General features: G+C 43.0%; 7 protein-coding genes across 9 annotated transcripts; 3 read left to right on the forward strand and 4 right to left on the reverse strand.

The window, feature by feature from the left end:
• The first annotated feature begins 109 nt into the window (after window positions 1-109).
• On the forward strand, window positions 110-1,464 carry BCIN_09g03070 (hypothetical protein). The gene is made up of 2 exons (XM_024695035.1): window positions 110-1,079; window positions 1,137-1,464. Exons 1-2 carry the CDS (start codon window positions 357-359, stop codon window positions 1,272-1,274), a joined length of 861 nt encoding a protein of 286 aa, XP_024550828.1. The 5' UTR covers window positions 110-356; the 3' UTR covers window positions 1,275-1,464.
• A 1,110-nt stretch (window positions 1,465-2,574) lies between these two features.
• On the reverse strand, window positions 2,575-4,628 carry BCIN_09g03080 (hypothetical protein). Its single transcript, XM_024695036.1, has 4 exons — window positions 4,505-4,628; window positions 3,968-4,436; window positions 3,232-3,905; window positions 2,575-3,170 (listed from the first exon to the last, which is right to left on the reverse strand). The coding sequence occupies exons 2-4, from the start codon at window positions 4,143-4,145 to the stop codon at window positions 2,748-2,750; spliced, it is 1,275 nt and encodes a 424-aa protein (XP_024550829.1). The 5' UTR covers window positions 4,146-4,436; window positions 4,505-4,628; the 3' UTR covers window positions 2,575-2,747.
• Window positions 4,629-6,470: 1,842 nt separating this feature from the next.
• On the reverse strand, window positions 6,471-8,337 carry BCIN_09g03090 (hypothetical protein). The gene is made up of 2 exons (XM_024695037.1): window positions 7,676-8,337; window positions 6,471-7,598 (listed from the first exon to the last, which is right to left on the reverse strand). Exons 1-2 carry the CDS (start codon window positions 7,955-7,957, stop codon window positions 6,702-6,704), a joined length of 1,179 nt encoding a protein of 392 aa, XP_024550830.1. The 5' UTR covers window positions 7,958-8,337; the 3' UTR covers window positions 6,471-6,701.
• Window positions 8,338-8,899: 562 nt separating this feature from the next.
• Window positions 8,900-11,309, reverse strand: Bcaip1. Its single transcript, XM_001548543.2, has 3 exons — window positions 11,013-11,309; window positions 9,450-10,959; window positions 8,900-9,348 (listed from the first exon to the last, which is right to left on the reverse strand). The coding sequence occupies exons 1-3, from the start codon at window positions 11,115-11,117 to the stop codon at window positions 9,137-9,139; spliced, it is 1,827 nt and encodes a 608-aa protein (XP_001548593.2). The 5' UTR covers window positions 11,118-11,309; the 3' UTR covers window positions 8,900-9,136.
• Window positions 11,310-11,415: 106 nt separating this feature from the next.
• BCIN_09g03110 (hypothetical protein) lies at window positions 11,416-12,864 on the forward strand. Its single transcript, XM_001548542.2, has 2 exons — window positions 11,416-12,242; window positions 12,307-12,864. Exons 1-2 carry the CDS (start codon window positions 11,621-11,623, stop codon window positions 12,780-12,782), a joined length of 1,098 nt encoding a protein of 365 aa, XP_001548592.2. The 5' UTR covers window positions 11,416-11,620; the 3' UTR covers window positions 12,783-12,864.
• A 60-nt stretch (window positions 12,865-12,924) lies between these two features.
• Window positions 12,925-14,619, forward strand: BCIN_09g03120 (hypothetical protein). 3 transcript variants are annotated; one of them, XM_024695039.1, is made up of 2 exons: window positions 12,925-13,276; window positions 13,329-14,619. In XM_024695039.1, the coding sequence occupies exon 2, from the start codon at window positions 13,357-13,359 to the stop codon at window positions 13,969-13,971; it is 615 nt and encodes a 204-aa protein (XP_024550832.1). In that variant the 5' UTR covers window positions 12,925-13,276; window positions 13,329-13,356; the 3' UTR covers window positions 13,972-14,619. The 3 variants fall into 3 exon arrangements, with proteins under 3 accessions (XP_024550832.1, XP_024550831.1, XP_024550833.1); XM_024695040.1 differs by having other exon boundaries at window positions 13,463-14,619; XM_024695038.1 differs by having other exon boundaries at window positions 12,925-14,619.
• A 77-nt stretch (window positions 14,620-14,696) lies between these two features.
• BCIN_09g03130 (hypothetical protein) lies at window positions 14,697-16,377 on the reverse strand. Its single transcript, XM_001548540.2, has 2 exons — window positions 15,533-16,377; window positions 14,697-15,409 (listed from the first exon to the last, which is right to left on the reverse strand). Exons 1-2 carry the CDS (start codon window positions 15,813-15,815, stop codon window positions 14,751-14,753), a joined length of 942 nt encoding a protein of 313 aa, XP_001548590.1. The 5' UTR covers window positions 15,816-16,377; the 3' UTR covers window positions 14,697-14,750.
• Window positions 16,378-17,310: the final 933 nt, after the last annotated feature.

Here is a 17,310-nt window from a genome sequence, read left to right on the forward strand (position 1 = left end):
TCTAAATCGAGATATGAAGATCAAATCCATTCGATTCGAGAAAAGAGTGCGATTCATGTATTGAATATTTGTGGTATCACCATGGGGATGGTGAAATGTCAACAACACTGTGCCTCACAATGTGTAACATTGCTGAAGGGGCTAGAACGATGGCTACGAAACTATTAAGATTTAGTGCCTAGGTGCTAGTGCAGGTAAAGTCATATGGTACCTATATCACATGACTCATGTTCCAACAACTATCAATCTGGATGAAAGTCAAATGGGACGTTTGACTCCTATCGATCATATCTCCCTAATTTCTCCTCATACATAATCGTAATCAACGTCAGTCCTTTATAAGATCTTGAGCGACAATGTCAACACAATACGACGCAATTGGTGCCAATTATGACATTCTTTCTGATCTCCCGACCCAGCAGTTAACACACTCAGCTATGATTGAACGCCTCGGCCCTATTGTTCAATCCAGACGAATCCTTGAACTTGCGTGTGGGACAGGCTTCTATACTCTCGCAATGTTGAACATGGGCGCTTCTCATGTGACTGCGGTTGATATCTCATCCGTTATGGTCTCTGCTGCTCAAAGTAAGATTCCAGATGAGATGAAAGAACATGTCACTTTCTGCACTGTAAACTGTGCTCAATTATCTATGTGGAATGAGGACCAGCTTCGTGGTCAAGAGGGGACTTTTGATATCGTTGTCGCAGCTTGGTTGTTGAATTATGCAGAAACACAAGAGGAGATGCAAAAAATGTTTGAAAATATACGCTTTGCCCTGAAGCCTGGAGGAGTCATGATCGCATTGACTGTTAACGCGTCAATCATCGACAGTTTCCGACCAAGTGATTCACCTAACCATAGAGAGGTACATCTTGGGTTAGTCTATGATTGTATTGCGGTCGTCGAGGGTGGGTACAAAATGCTTCTTTCCAGCGTGCGAACTGGTGAGAAGAACATTAAGTTCGAATGGTATTTCCTACGAGAGGAGGTTTATCATCAGGCAGCAGCTGAAGCAGGCATGGGTCCGCTCGAATGGAACGTGGTGTTGCCAGACGAACAGCATCTTCAAATACAGGTAGGCAAAGCTTCGTCTTTATCCAGAGGGTTCTTTTGGCTAATAAATGGTTTGGAGGGCCTGAATGATTGGCAGGCATATTTGGATCGTCCTATAAATGCTATTTGCGTTTCGAGAAAGCCAGAGGTGGAGCTTCAAGAACAATGTTCTACCGACATTAGTTCGGGTTCGGAACTGCTAGTAAAGACTGAATAGTCATCAATCTGTACCAAGAGCCCTCACTTTTCCTTTGCGGTAGTTCTCAGGTCCCTAGGCAGTGATAGATAGTATTAATACAAAGCGACGATATTCTTGTCATACCAAGCTAATGTGAGAGTATCCTTGAGCCCCGTCATTTTTTTCGGGAAAAAATCAGACAAAAACGCAGAGTAATTGACGTGGCGCAAATCGTATGGTATATCCCTTTCATAGCAGATTAGCAGTGGTATCTCATGAATTGCCTGAAGAGAGAATAGAGCAGTTTCTGACGTTTTGAGCTGTTGAGATTATTAGTACTCAATAGACCAATTCACGAGATATGAACGTATTGAACTCATAAGCTTGGAGTTCTGACATGGTGTTCAAAATAAAGGAAGCGGGCCGGTGGTATGCATGTATTATTGACTATAGCTATGTAGGGTTGAAGTGGAAGATATCATATATGCAGCTAAGGTGCACGTGCCACATCTTTCCAAGACATAAGAAAATTCAAAAAGAATCCAAGCAACAATCTCATCAATAAGCCTTCTTAAACCTAGAAGCCAATTTGGCTATCACTTCTAACCGTTCTTCTTTGTCCTTTCCAGCCATACTTTTGGTGACGTTGTCAAACATTTTCCATACCTCAATAAACTTATGGTTGCTATCTGGGCTAGTACCGATAGCTTTAAGGGCATCTTGCATATTTTCATGATTTTTGATATTTCGAAGATCATCAAGAGTAAAAGATGATACGTCTACTTGGCTCTTTTGCCGGGATATTTGCGTATGTATTGTAGCCAATTGCACGCAGCAAATCACGAGAGCAGCAAGGCCAACACCTAGAGCAGTCGCAGCGGAGGATCCAGTCTGTGGCCGAAAGTTCTGGCCGGAGTCATCATTGAGCGAAGCATTTTCTGAGACTTCTCACCCGGGGATAATGAAGTGCAAGTCTCTCATGTTTGGCCCCCAGTCCTAAGCATTGCTGTTGATTTTTGCAGCACCAACTCAGAATAATTTGGTGTGGTTAGACGCTGTGGGATAATCGTTGTCTTGATGTAGTGCTTTGTGGGCTGCAGAACAGAACAGAAAAATCTTTTTTTCAAACAGCACGACGCACTGCCAAGTCATCTTTTTCTTTGAATTTGAAGGCTTCGATACAAATGGGAGAAAGTTAATACGGAAAGTCAGTTTTCAAGTTAGGGTTGTGAAAACGCCATTTTTCCAAGTTGCAAATTTCTTTCATGTCACATCAGTATGATATCTCAACATCAATGATCCCTTCAATAATGGGGATTTTGACACTGATGATATAGTTTGAATATAAGATTATCATTCAAAACTACATTTTGTTCATTCCTAGGTACTTCAAGTAGGCTCTAGCCAGACGTCTGTGTTGAACAGACAGCCAGCATGAACTCGACGCAATAAATCAAAACTTCACCCCTAACCTTCTTCGCTTCTATCACCAAAAAGATTTCACTTCATTCTTTATGCTGATGGACCATCAAGTGTTATAGGATGTTTCCACCATCCGCTTTTCCCACATTCATCGTAAGTGCCCCTGTAACTCCACGAAGGAGTAGTTGAAGTGTGGTTTCGCCTGTCTTTGATGTTCTCTCTTCTCAATACTTCATTGCCTTGAACCTTGAACAACGGAGCAAGTTTTTGATCAGTCCCCAATGCTGATTCTAAGGTTGGTGCAAGATCCAAAGCTTTGAAGTCTGAAGTTTTTTTAGTACCTATCCACGCATCATATATCTCGTCAGCCGATGTTTGTACTGCCTCCTGGCAACGACCAAAATTATCTGAGTTGGCATCATCAAGCAAGCGCTTGTCGCCATACATTGTCCAGGCTTTGCCACTAGAATCTTTGACAGATAAACCAATGGCACAGTCCTCGTCGTGCATCATCTAGCACAATATGATTAGCACGAAAAGAATACGAAAGCTTCCTTCAATCTGCTTTGCTTACTTTGGCGCACATATCAGGGTAATATGGAAACAACGGTCTATGAAGCTGGCGTCGTGGAGTGCGAACATGACCGGCCGAAAAGATGTCTTGCAAGAAGTGGTCCGCAAAGGCGTTCATGGCATACGCCTGGTTTAGTCCATTAACATCTCCATGATGGGTACGAGCGTATTTGATTGCAGCCGCATGACCAACTTTATAGCAGGTATATGCATCATCCCCGAAATGATCCCAATTATAACTTGCCAATTGGAAATAAGTGGGGAAGCCAAACTTCCACATACGAGCAGTCGCACGTTCCAGATCCCAGTCAACATTTTTCAACTTCGAGTACTCATCAGATGGGTCCCGATGCTCTTTGAAGGCCCGATTAACGGCATCAAGCTCTGGCTGTAAGATTTTGAGAATATCTTTCGCGTCGCTGCGCTTGTATTCGGCCAGAGTCTCCCAAGCATCTTCGAAACGCTTTGTGCGGTCAGCATCATCTTTCCCATCGCTAATTGGGCTACTGGTCCCGAAGAAATCGCCGGCCAGCAGGCAAATCTCGCCGTATGTCAACTTGACTGTGTTCGGCAATGTGAAAGCTTTGGTTCCTGCACGGTAGCAATTCCTGCCATTGATTCCGGTTGCTAACAATATGTTGTCTCCCAACCATTTGTGCTCCGCGGCATCGAATGCTAATCGTTATTTAGACATATGATTTAGGATTGGTGATTTTAGGATTAACCAGGGGACTTACCAGGAGGGTCAGACCCTTCGCTAGCTGTATTTGGTGAGATATTTTCGCCACCTGATGACTGGTAGCCTTGGAATAGTCCATGACGACGAGGGTGAAAGGCAGCAACTCCCTTAGACTCATCAATGCTACCCGCAACATCTGCACCTTGTTCTGGATTCTCTGGATGATCAAGTGGCATTTTGAGTTTGACTTCAACAGTTGATATGTTGCTGGATAATTGGAGAAAAGGAAATATGTCGAGAATCAGGCACTTTTGTTCTTAAATAGAAGCTCCAATATTTAGTCAAGTCATTGAGGAGCAAAGCAATGTTGGTCTCTGTGTCATCATTATCCTTGGTCAGTATCCTGCCTGGATTTTCTGAAACGCACATAAGCCTCAGCTCCAGTGTTACTACTGCTGCTGTCTCAGAAGGAGCCATAGCACGCATTATCTCCCGCCTTCCAGCCATTGAGGCTATCGCATCCTGTACTGCTGTGAAAAAGCATTATTTTAGCAAGTATCCCAAGCTTCTGTTCCTCTATTACGTGTGGACTTACAGCGTTTATTCCGAGCTAGGGTCATAAGCTCGTTTATTGGTGTGCTTGGAAGGTGCCTTGCTCCAAGTGAGTTATTTATCATCCTGGTATCTGGTACTTTTGCTGCGGCATATTCTTCGTGTTCTAGAAGCTAAACTCTCCCATCCGAACACTGCATATTGTGACTAGTTGATAGTATGTTGAAATTTCTGATATTGTGCGATACGACCTGTTGTGCAACCCCATAACCGGTTTTGCAATCAACAGAGTACCACCCGCCAATCAACTGACTTTAGCGCCGTGCTTACATTATCCCGCTCTTCAAAGTAGATCACAATTCTAACTACATAGGTACATAAGGCTTGGGTGAAGTATGTCACCTACCTATTAACCATGATGCGAGAACAAGTCTAGAAGACAGCTTGGTTCCAGCATGTACGAAAGCATGCTGATCGCATACTAGAACAAGGCGTAACTTTCTCGTCAATGCCTAGTATGTGCATTGGTGAGCTAAAATGAGTATTCTTGAACTAGTATGAGCATGCTTGAACGAAGATCTAGACTTTAAACAATACCAAGGAATTAATTGACCTCACAATACGCACTACCCTTCTATCTTTTGCCCCATTTTATGTTTCAGTTTATGCCCAAAGATTCCATTCATATTTCCATTCATTTTTGGCTCAAGTGGTGTTTCAGCATCGTTCAAATGGAGTGCATTAGGTGATTACACTGCATTCATCATTCAAAGAACTTCCCTTTGAAATGTGAGAGTGTCAAAAGATTTCAAATATCAAACCTTTGAGCCCAAGAGAGATGCCTGAATAGAGAAAGGCATTGCTGGAAGATATTAGAATCATCCCATCAAGACTTAAACCCTCTATTCACTCCTCCTGCATTATGTCCTTGAAGGCTATGTTTCTTCATGAACTTTTGGTATATCCGGTAGCCATATCTCCTATCTCTGTCAACTTCACCAAGATCAACAAATAATGCATTTCCCAACTCCACTAGAGCCCATTTACCCCATCATATCTCCAGCGTCTTTCCACCCAGGGTCGAAGCCGAGAAAACAGAATCAAATATACATATCGTTCAAGTAACCGATCCAACATCGCCAGAACCATCAAATCCGAATCAAACACTCGCACCACCCAAATAATCATCTCATCCGCAATCCTCACGACGTAAGAATTCAAACACTGAACACACAAATGGAACTCCCAAGTTGCAAATAAAATCGACAAGATACAATTTACAGCAGAGAAAGACAGACACACAGAATAAAGAGACAAAGAATTCGTGCAAGATGCACGTTTAGTAAACGAAAAGAGCAACAAGAAACACCTCGATATGTATCTCTATTCTTCCTCTCTCAACTACGCAACACCTCTCTAGCCCCTCTCAAAGTATCGCGAATTAGAATTCTCAGATCTCTCTATATGTGTGAAGTTATTTATGAGCATACATGGTAGATCTCTGCGTTATGTATTCGTATCTCGTGAGATATGAGATACTAGTACCCCCAGGAATAGCTTGATAATCTTCTTCGAAATTAGGATTCTAGATCCTGTATATATAGGTGCTCAGATGAAGATCTCTGCAATTTGTATCTTTTTCTATTTTCCAATTAGATGAAAGGAAACGAAATGCAATGAAATGAAATGAAAGTAAACAGCAACAGAGGTGATCATTACACTCGGCAGAAACAAGGGGTTTTTATGAAATGCTATTTATTATTCCATTATATCAGTTGAAATTTCGGCTAGTATAGAGAGATACCTTCCTTTCCCATCTCTCTGTTATGACTTTCTTCCTACTGTATGTAAAATCTTATATCTCAGGGAGAATATTTTTTCTTTCTTTTTCAAAACTGGTGAACTACATTGCGACGACCCTCAAATCAGCCCTTCGATTCACACAATGTTTAATCATGCATACGAGAATGAAGATAACGAAAGCGCAAATCACTTAAAATACAACAGAATCTTTCAAATCGTAAATGTTTATTAAAAGTTAACTAATTAACCATCAAATGTAAAATATGAAATTAAATCAAAGGCTGATGCAAGTTATGCTGGTATCATGTTCGTAAAATCCAACCAACCATCCATGCTTGCTTGATTCCTTCATCGCTAAACGCCATGTCACACCCTACTAAGCAACTCCAAACTCTTATAATCATCAGGTTTTATACTCTTAGAGCATCTGAAGTACTTTAGACGACATGCGCTGCATCTCCGTTAAAGTGACTCGCACCTGCACCGACGGGTTTACGTCCAATGCCTGTTGTACCAGTTCCATTATGATATTCCTTATTTCTGATATCTCCACCGTGGCCCATACCATGTGCATGTCCATGACCATATCCACGACCATAAGCACCATATCCACCATCACTGTAGCCTTCAGTGCCCCATCCAGCTTGTCTCGTGAAGGTCGCATTCTCAAGATCCGCTCCAGTACCAGGGAAAGGAGTTGAGCGATTCAAAGGGATGTGGTTAGTTCTCCAATCCCAAATCGACGCGTACACCATTCTGTAAGATGAGAACGCCATCACTGTTCCGATGATAGCTCCTGCGAGACAATCATACCAATTGTGATATTCGTCAATAGTGAGTGCACCTGCGATAAGTGTGGCGCCGAGAATGGGTGCATATGTAACGATGAGTTTCCACATGGCAGGATGATAGTTTGACCAAACCTTGAGCTTTGCGTTCAAGTATATGGACAAGAAGACGAAACCGGCAAAAGCAGCAGTGGAGTGACCAGATGGGAAGGATTCGAGAGAGTCATCGATTTCATCTTCGTCACCTGTACAGATTTTTCGATCGTACATGATGAAGTTGAGACCATTTCCTGTTTCTTGTGCCGTAGTTACTGGAATGTTGGGTTTGCAGACAGTGAGGAAATGAGGACGAAGACCACCGATGAGCCATTTGAGGAAAACTTGGAAGACGGCCGCTGTGATGAGAGAATAGAGGAGACCAATCACCGCATTGTTCATATCCCAAAAAGATCGGACGCGGATCTGAACAATCAAGAAGGCTGCGATTGGGACGAGAGATGCGAGGAGTGCAGCTTCCCAAATTGGAACGATTTCGTTACGGAGAGGCTAAGTGAATATATGTTAGACATTGTTTGAATATATTTATTAGATAATTGTTATGGTCAGCTGGAGGGTATACTCACATATGCGAATTGAGGATAAACAATCTCTCCATCTTGGAAATAGACCGGGAAAGATCGAGAAGGAGCTGGATGGGCTTCATAGACACCCAGTCCAACAGCACCCATCGCAGCCATAGTGAGGATATCGAGCCAAGTAACTTTAAGCCATTGACCGAAGCTTGGACGCGTGTTCATGGGAAGAACCAATGGTCCTTTACCGTGATGTTTCGTCTCATGAGTAGCTGCATTTGCTCCAGGTCCAGCAGTGGCAGGTGCCTGCTGTTTGCGTGAGAACATGCCCATTTTATATTTGGCACCTTCGTAGGGCGATAGGTCAAGTAACTCAACAACTTGAAGAGCAGTAAAAACTCTGATTAAGTCGAGTGAGATTGGCGAGAAGAGAGACTGAAATGAAGATATCACAAGAAATCCAAGACGTTTAGTAGAAGGAAAGTTCAAACTTTAATACCCTTTTCTTTCTACCTAGCCTATCTACTTTTGGTGGAACGTGTTTGAGACTCTGTACCTTGATTTTTGGGGGTTTCTTTCTTTTCTCCTAATATCAGTAAAGGAATGGCCACGAATCCGACCAATGCCAACCAGTTGCCAGCTGTTTACTAACATTTACGTTACTCCTGTGGTTACGCCAGAATAATCCCCTAGTTCCCGTTAGTGAGAATAGCATGGAGACGCTTGGAGGATGTTCGCGAAAATTGAATGATGATGATACTAATCTTTTGATTGGTTGGTGGCATCGCACGGATGATGACGTCAGCTTCCATTAGCCACACCTTCGGCAGAAAACAGTCTTCTAGGCGTCTCCACGTAATCCCAAATCAAGGAAATAGTAACAATCAGACCTGCTCGAGCCACTTTCGCATAAATGAAGATGCCACATTACATACGCCAAGATCGTCTAAGGAGATTCTAATTTGCGTGTTTCTGCTTTTATCACATTTCTAGACTTCCCCCTGGTTGACTCTTTGCCTTGCTCCTTCACTTTGCGTACGACAACAAGTTGATCAGTCTCTTGTTTTAACCCCTGGCCTAGTATTCTTAACCTCTTGGCGACGACGGGAGCTTGATTGTGTTGGCAAAAGCTTGTTGTGTTTGCTAAAGCTTGTGGTGAACGTACGAAGAAGGGACGTTTGCTCCGGTCTTATCTGATTCTCATTTGTACGACTTGTTTGAACTTGACATGTCAGGTGTAATTTCTGTGGCTAGATTCCACGTCACTGATAAAATTGTTCCGATCGAGATCTTTCGAATTCATCGCACATCTTTCATCGGAGTTTTGCTTTTTGGGCAATTGAATAGTTCTCCAATTTCTCTCGGATTCTTAATGAACAAATCTCTATTGATATTTAGCGTTCCAAAAAATGCCTTCATTCGATATCTTACTACTCTAAAATCTGCTACATCGCGAGAGGGAACATGCATAAATACGTCGCTACCACGCGCTCAATAAACATATGTTTCGCTCTAAGCTAACCCGGCAACATCCCAAACCTTCAAAGAAGCATCTCCACCCACGGAAGCGACTTTCTTTCCACCATCGACCCAACGAACGCCGGTAACACCGTCTTTATGTGCATTGGGAGCTTTGACTCTCTTTCCTGGTGAGGCGAGACTCCAAACGAAAATATTGGTATCGAGACTACCACTCACGGCGTGGGTTCCAGCTTGGTTCCAATCTGCGAAGAAATGTTAGTTGTGCGGCATGGAATAATGGGATAGAGCTTTGGGTATAAGATGTGAGACATCACATCGTGTGAAAGAGAAAAAACAAACTTACCAATGCTGGTTATTCTTGCCGTATGGCCACCCCATCTATCCGTCTTAATTTCCCAATTAGATGTATCATAAACATGAATCTTGCCTGATGAATTTCCTGCCGCAAGAAGATCTCCACTAGGTGAAAATTCTAATGCGGAGATCACAGCTAGAGATTTTTTAAGTTCTGTTTTTGGAGATAAATTGTTTCCATCAACGCTGTATATGTGTACAACATTGCGATCATCTCCTACCGCTACAATATTTCCGTTTGCTGTGATAGATGTTGGTGTGAAATCCTTGGTTGCCACGGTATTTACGAGGCTACCTGTAGAGAAGATATCGATGCCATTTGTAGTAGCAACATACAACTTGTCGTCTACAGCTGCTACTCCTTTAGGTTGACCATTCAACTTGGCTGCCTCACCAACGAAAGTGTTTTGAGGAACATCGATAGTTCGTAAAGTATCATCCCAGGCAACACTATAGGATTTATCTCCGGCGCTGGCCCAACTAGATACTTGATTGGTATGCGAAGAACCTTCGGTGGCAGAGCCAACACCAGTGCCGACATCCCAGGAGACGACTCGGCCATCGAAACTACCTGTCCATAATGTTTGACCTTTCTCTGTGTGTGCTGAGCCGATGGCCGTAATAGCTTTACCGTGTCCTTGGACAATCTTGGTTGGTTTATCCATTCCTTCAGCCAGATAGTTTAGATCTCCAGCCAAGTTCAAACTGATGATCATTCCGTCGCTGCGAGAAGGCCATACAACACCGACCTGGTGATCTGGAATGCTTACATTTCCTTCTCCGCCAAATCTCCAAGTTTGAACGGCTTTACCAGCTTCGACATCCCAGAGTTTGACGGTTTGGTCAGCGCTGGCTGTAACCAATCTCTTCGAATCTTTCGCCCACGAAACACTGAATATACTTCCTTTATGCTCTCCATCTCCAAAGCTTGCTTTGGTATCGCCAGTTTTTCCGTCATATAATTGGATTTTGCGATCCGCTCCGACACTTACGAGGTGGTTTCCGTCCGGCGAAAATCCTACTCCGTAAATGTAGCCCTTGTGAAGCTCTCCCAACTTGGAATTGAATTTGAAAGGAGCTCCATGGAGAAACACCATGCTCATATCATCAGATCCAGTAGCTGCTCTGAGTGGTCGTTGCTGACGAATTGCAACTGAGTTGATGATCGAAGTATGTCCAACAATTTCTCCTACGGTATTTCCACTATCTGCAGTTATGCAAGCTCCAAATCGTTCTCGTCCATCTCCCACTGCAATGATGCGTTGAGAATCTCCATCCCAAGCAATGTCATTGATTCTGCCATTTATAATATGATAATCTCCCTTGACGTTGACTCCTTCTATGGAATCCCAGACCTTGACGCTTCCAGAGACATCACCACTGGCAATATAGTAACCGGAAGGAGAGAATCGAGCAACGGTGGTTTGAGTTGTGTGATTTGTGAATTGTTTACTTAATGAAGGATCATCGATATTACGAACGAAAACTGATTTACCAGACTGGGAATAAAAAGTCAGCACTTGGATGTCAATACTTCGAGGTATACACGTACGGCATAAGCAATACGCTCCCCCTTTGGATCACAACTGAGCTGTGTCGGACGGCCACGTTGAGTGTCTGGGGAAGCAGCAAGGATCTTGTCAATAGTGATAGACATTGTTCGTCAGCTCGACTTCAATACTAAAGAGTGGTAAAGTTTCTGAAATTGACAATAGCCTTTGTCAAATCGAGGTATTTTTACAAGGGAGGTTCTGGTTTAGTTAATAGTTTCAAGAACCTTGAGGGCCACGATGAAGTAAGGCTGAGGGGCAGACATGAGTGGGGTGGGCCTTGCCGTTTTAGCTGCCGTCGATCTCAGCCACAATTAAATCGGGCAGGCTCCAGCCTTACACACTCGTCTAGCTTTGACTAATGGATGTCATCAATAACGTCAAATGTTAGGCAACAGAGAATTGGATCTCTATAAAACGACGATGCTGTTCGGTTTCTCATCGCAAGTGAATGTCCATCACATCTGGTTGAACTTATCAAGGAGTGTACGCTTCAATCATCTCAGGCCAATTCCAATCTCCTGACCTCCTTTGTGACTTGAAAAGAACTTGTCAAACTCAAGATACAAAAACAGCAGTTCGGATTGATACTCAAGGAATCGTAGATAATATGTTTGTGGCATATGATCCGGACGGTGATGTAGTCCTACTTCTTACGCGGGTAATAGAGCTGGGAGATTCGGCAAAGACAAAAGCAGAATCACGAGACTGCTCGGAGGAGAGCAATTCGACGGATGAACCAAGCGCTAGCAGCGAAGATGTACATATGTTAGTCTCATCCAAGCACCTGTGTCTTGCTTCTCCCGTATTCAAAGCCATGCTTCAACACAACAATTTCAAAGAAGGTCGAGAACTAGCTTCTGCCGGCAAGATTGAGATTTCTTTGCCTGACGACGAACCTGATGCTTTTTCCATCTTGATGTGCGTTATTCATGGCCGAACAAGGAATGTTCCTCGTGAAATCGATTTAGATCTCTTGTCGAGAATTTCCACCCTTGTTGATAAGTATCAATTACATGAGGTAGTTGAGATTATGTCTGATCGATGGATATCTTTGCTTGAGGCCGAATTACCGGAAGAATTTACCGACGATTTACTTCCATGGCTTAGTATATCTTGGGTATTTGAAAAGCCAAGTATATTTAAAGAAGTTACTCGGATTGCAGAACGACAAAGTAATGGTAAGATTGGTGAAGATAGAGATGATATTCCAATACCAAATCTAGTTCTTGGTAAGATAGATTTTGCCCTTTCCTCTGAAGTTCTGAAAACATGACATGACTAACACTGGTAAAGATACAATCCAAGAACGGAGATTGACTGCAATCACTGACGCCTACTCCACGGTCGAAACGATACTCAACACGGGCAAACATCATTGCACCGCACCCCGCACAGATTCCTTCGAATGTAGTGGCATGGTACTTGGGACGCTCCTCCAGAGCTCTACAAAGCTAGGCATATTTCCCGTTCCGGATCTCACTGACACAGATCTCACGTTTAACTATGTCGTCAATCAAATCCGCAAAGTGGAAGTGATTGCTCTTTGCGATAAAATATCTCCATTCAAAGGGTTTGAGTATCATCATTGGTCTACCCATGGTATCAAACAAGCTATCGATACTACACTAGCAAATATTGAGAAGAGGCTATCGGGATTAGATATGGAAGATTTTAAGAAGGGGAAGAGAGTACAGTCAGAGCTCAAGCTATCAGCGAGGATGAAATCGAATAATTTGGACATGACACAGTTGTCGCTTACGCCTTCTTGATACCATGAATTTGAGGTTTTTTCTGGAAGGCGATTCTACGAGCCAGAAGACTTACTTAATTATTCGCCCACTCTTTACCTCAATTTTTCGATCACATTTACTTGTTTCCACTTCTATCTCAACGATTCAGTTTACAAATTCCGAATGCATAACTTGTAACTTCAAGTGGATGTGTTTTGACAAATCTCTCAACTGAAATTACTCTACAATCTTTGCAAAACCTGTAGGGCTCTATATCACATCCATACCATCTCAAAATCAGATTTTGATCTCTTCAAAAAGATAACTCCTCAATTGTTTCCTTCTATCATTCACATCTTTCAATTTATATTGAATACCAAGCCGCTCACAATAACATCGGACACCCTTGAAGCTCTCGAGCAACTCATTTTCGACGCCAAAGGCGATGTTCTCCTCATATTTGCTCAACAATCCGAGAGTGATGCCGAAACTGAAGCATCAACCAGTGAGTCTGGATCGCGGAAGAGGAAATGGTATGTGGTTCTCTAATCGCAATGTTCTGTACAAATCTGTCTGTGAAGGTAGTCCAGATGATGATTCGAAGACCGTCACTATGCTTGTCTCTTCTAAACAAATGATACTTACATCGCCTGTATTTGAAGCAATGCTTGGCGATGATAGATTCAAAGAAGGGGCTGACTTGCTTGCTGATGACAAAGTCGATATTGAGCTGCCTGAAGATGACCCTGTTGCTTTTGCAATCAAAACAGCTCGCGCACAAGTTTTTTCGGAAGGATTTGCGGCACTTAATGGTTTTCTCGAACGAGTAACTGAGCCACGTTCACATTGTGACGACCAGGATGACGTATGCGGGATCGTGACAGCTGGTTCCTTTCTGAAGAGCATGGTAGTAAATGGTTGTTGGCCGCTTCGTCCTGAACGATACAGGAATACAAATCTCAGACGGCTTTTCAAAGGCATCTCTAAAATCGAGATTCGAACCAATTGCCTAGTGCGACAGAAGGTCGGATATTTTGATTTCCCCACTATGCCAGGATGCAAGAATCGGCAGATGTTTACGAAGATGATTGATGTCCAAATCAAAGCAATCAAATCGAAGATCTTTGGTCTTGATATCCAGAAGTTTCAGCACAAGCCAAAGCTTTTAGCTCAGGAAGGAGATGACTTTACTGAACTCGAACCACGGAAAATCATTGCAATTGAATAAGCGGATCAACGCCAAACCGGACGACATTTACAATATAGGAGTCTACGGCGCTAGACTACTACATATACACAGCACATTGCATAGGCCGTGTGAAGGATGAGCTCGTAATCCACGAGCGCTCATCAGCTTTGCAAATACGACCTTGAGAGTCATCGCTGATTCGCTTCTGCCTCGTGAATTTTCAAAGTTCTACCATGGAACGACATTGCTAGGAACTATCATTACGGGACCTTGGTCCGAGGGATATCTCAGGGATAGCACACATTTATCAAAAGTCATTAGTTACTTCGTTCTACGTTTTTTTCAATTCACACCGCCAGATCAAAAAATGCAACATATCTCTAAACACAGGAAGAATAATCTGAATCAGATGCGTCTAATACGAACCTGTTCCGAAACACTTTCAATATTCTCACAACCTTTCTTTCTATGCATCTGTCTATTTCGTTCTAATTGCTTCACGTTACTTCACTTAATTAGTTACTAATTAGTTATGCGAAAGTAGTTAATGTTTTAGTTTCATTTTTGCCTCCTCCTATGTCTTGGGGGCCTGATTCTTTTGTAACATCACCATGCCCGCCCATCTTTCATTGTTTTGGCCCACACATGCTAATTTCGCTCCTCCTTTGGTATTCTGAGATGTATGCACGTGTAAGTTCATCAATATTCTAAAATCCCGTCCAGGAGCAGACACCTGTCACAAGACAAAACTCACACTCAGATCTTAACCACCATGAAGCGAAATTTCACGCTGTGCATTTTAATTTCTAAATCACACTCTACAGCCTAGTAAAGCCCCCCTCAGGAGGTTGCAACCAATTCCTCTCATCATACACATTCTCCCCCTCAATAACATGGAAAGTATAAATAATTCTCCCCTTCCCGCTCGTATTCCTCTCACTCTTATGCAACAAATTCCCATGAATAAGCACCAAATCTCCCGCTTTAACTTCGCCCATTACATAGCTGCCTTCCTTTTCCTCTCCCTCCTTCTCCTTCTTCTCCAAACCCCTCGGGAAAACCTCCCCCTCATTCTCCACAAACTCCGTTCCCCCACCGTCTTTCCTCCTAACAAATCTCTTCCCCACCTTCTCCCACTTATGACTCCCAGGCCAAAAACTCAAACATCCATTTTCCCTCGTTGCATCCTCGAGCGCATACCAAAATCCCACTGCGCTAGGTGGATCGGTGTATAAGAATGTGGAATCTTGATGGGGGGGGACTGCGCCGCCAATTTCAGGGTTCTTGCAAATTATCATTGATTGCAAACATTGGGGTTTCTTGAAACCGAGGGATTGCGCGATGAGAGAAGGAGAGTGTGTGGCATTTGGGGAAAGGAGCGCGGCGAAGGGGGGCGAGAGTGAATGGAGAGCATGCCCGATTTTGTTTATGGAGAGGTGTTTAGGTTTTAAGAGTTCGCCTGTTGGGGAGAGTGCGTCTATTTTCTTGTGTGTTAGTAATTGATAGTGAAGATTCAATTTCATTCAACAGGTTTGAATGAATATTCAAAAAAAATCATATAAAGTGAATAGTTCATGATCCAAAACACGAGAAAACATACCTTCTTCAAAGAAAAATCTTATCTTATCACCACTCTCCAGAAAATAACTATCCCCAACATGTTCAACGTCATCTCCTTCCCCCGTACTAAATTTCGTCATGGGATGATCTTCCAGCGAGAAATTGTTCAACATAGAATGAGTCTCGGATAGCAGGGAGGAAACCGTTTCTTGGGAGAGAGCTCCTGGGATTATCAAGTAACCATCTTTGTTAAAGGTGTCGAGCTGCTCCTTTGTGAGGCCCTTAGAGGCAGCAGGAGGCGGCGATGTACGAGAGGGTGACATTTTTGCTTTGAATTGAGGAAATTGCTATTATTGGGGGAGTGGAGGGTTTAATAGTAAAGCAAGATGTGGAGTTTAAGGAGATGGATTCTCTTATCGAATGACCCCTCACTCGATAAGCCTACCTAGGCCGAATTATGTCGGAACTGCCCGAACGGCTCGTTTGCTAGAGAGCATGCTTTGCAATTGCGAGTTTGAATAGGACGCAATTGGTGACAGCAGCAATCCGGTGCGGTGTTTGTTTCCTGTGAGACCTACAGCACTGGTAGCCAGAAATCTGAGGAGATCTTGTATATGGGGGGAGGGGGAAAGAGAAAACATGCGGGATGTATCAGCAAAGACCCCCAAAAAATCATTCTACTTATACTTTCTGCTACTCCATCCGAACTCGCATAGCAAAGTGAGGGGTGAACCACATTGATTGATGGTGGGTTGCATAGTGGGTGTGTGGTAAAACAAGATCATGAGAAAATTATTCTTTCCTGCTTTCCTGCCGCCTTCGCCAAAAAAAGGGCTGGTGGTGCACAAGAGTGCAAAAATAAAACAACTGGTGACTGAGGGGTTCGAACCCTCGCATCTCTCGATAATGGTGAATTCTACTTCGTAAGAAGTGTCTTAAAACCATCGCCTTAGACCACTCGGCCAAATCACCACTGTGTTGCTGGCGGTTCTGCATCGTATTAATGACTTAAACTAAAATTGAATCCGAATAAACATGCTCCCGTTTAATCTCGTATCAAAAAATAGTCTAAAACAGTTCATCCACTTAAATTTTTCTCCTCAGAAATCTGCTTTTAATTTGTGTATTACTTCACAGATCTTCGCAACTTTTCAGAAAGTTTAAGCGGAATATTTTTGATGCGGGGCGACCAATGGGTGGGGAAAAAGAGGGACCGGTACACCATTGATCTTATGAAGGTATTTCTCTTCTGTCAGACGCGACCCAGAGACCTCCGACATCTAGATGGCTTGCTCCTATCCTCGCCATTACTCCTATGGACCACTTATGAGCACCTTACCAAGAATACCATTTCTCAAAAGTACATCGTCGTGAATCTCCGCCAATGTTCATGATACCATGATATGATGCATTGTTCGAGCTATCGAAATTCGGGTTGTGAAATGACTGTCAGATCAGATTCCACGTACTGTCAGACCATGCCCGTTAACCGCTTTGAGTCTCTATAAACTATCATATCAAAGATGATAGCGATGTTGAATCATGTTGTGCGAATGCAAGTGAATGACTTCATATCAAACGCCTTCGTAGTCACATTTAAGCGAAAGCGAAGGCTAGCTCTTGCAACAGCTCTTAAATAAGGGCCATTCCATTCGTACTTGTCTAGCACTTTAGAGTGAACACAACCTGGCACTTAGAACCTACATCGTAGATTCTACGTCGTCTGAATTCCACTCAAATCAACACATACAAACTATCTGATAAATATAAATCTAAATGTGACACATATGCCTATGATTACTTCATAAAGGGCCATGT

Source organism: Botrytis cinerea, chromosome 9 (assembly GCF_000143535.2).
Source record: "Botrytis cinerea B05.10 chromosome 9, complete sequence".
NCBI lineage: Eukaryota > Fungi > Ascomycota > Leotiomycetes > Helotiales > Sclerotiniaceae > Botrytis > Botrytis cinerea.